Here is a 635-nt window from a genome sequence, read left to right as displayed (position 1 = left end):
GACATTTTAAGGTAACTTAAAAACATACTTTTCAAAATATTAGATCTATTGACAGAATGTGACACATCTAAAATATAAATATTATAATTTCTACATTAAATCTTTTAACACTGTTTACTTTTAGGACACGTGTTCTCAGAATGTCTTGGGGCTTCATACTTTGCAAAGAACCGGGGAACAAGACGTTTACACTTGTACTGACCAATGTTTGGAAGAGGATGAGTTAACCACTGAAAGGCAGCGTGGCATCAGCAGGTCATTTTGTCATGTGGGAACCATCACTGGTAAGTCCGTTTATTTTTCTCCGATATGGTTTCTGGCATGATTACACAAGATACATATTATTGAAAGGAGACATCATAATATGACCCATAACTAGTCTTTCTCGTTCTAGTTCTGGCTTTAAGCAAATATAACTACTTCATGACCTGCCAAGAGCCATTAGGAAGTTTGAGGATACCCAGATAAGATTGCAATATGTCGAGTTATTTATATACAACCACTTACAAGGGCATGATAAGTTTGTGCAGGATGAAATATTTTTAGACATTAATGAAAAGTTTTTAAATTCTTAGTAATCCTTTTGTTAATTCTATGGTGAATCTCGCACAAGACACGTGCTCAGACATTGTTTG

General features: G+C 34.8%; 1 protein-coding gene across 1 annotated transcript in view; it reads left to right on the top strand.

Moving 5' to 3' along the window:
* Positions 1 to 124: 124 nt before the first annotated feature.
* The window catches only part of LOC106469929 (trafficking kinesin-binding protein 1-like), a gene marked incomplete at its 5' end in the record, with an annotated part of 53531 nt that continues 53020 nt past the window's right edge, over positions 125 to 635 (top strand). Inside the window, one exon of the mRNA XM_022398504.1 lies at positions 125 to 284. Within this exon, the coding sequence (XP_022254212.1) occupies positions 125 to 284 (160 nt within the window). The remainder of the gene's footprint in view (positions 285 to 635) is intronic.

This window comes from Limulus polyphemus, unplaced genomic scaffold (genome assembly GCF_000517525.1).
Source record: "Limulus polyphemus unplaced genomic scaffold, Limulus_polyphemus-2.1.2 Scaffold3729, whole genome shotgun sequence".
In the NCBI taxonomy this organism is placed as follows: domain Eukaryota; kingdom Metazoa; phylum Arthropoda; class Merostomata; order Xiphosura; family Limulidae; genus Limulus; species Limulus polyphemus.
Note: the sequence above shows the minus strand (reverse complement) of the source record. Positions and strands in the feature narration are given on the sequence as shown.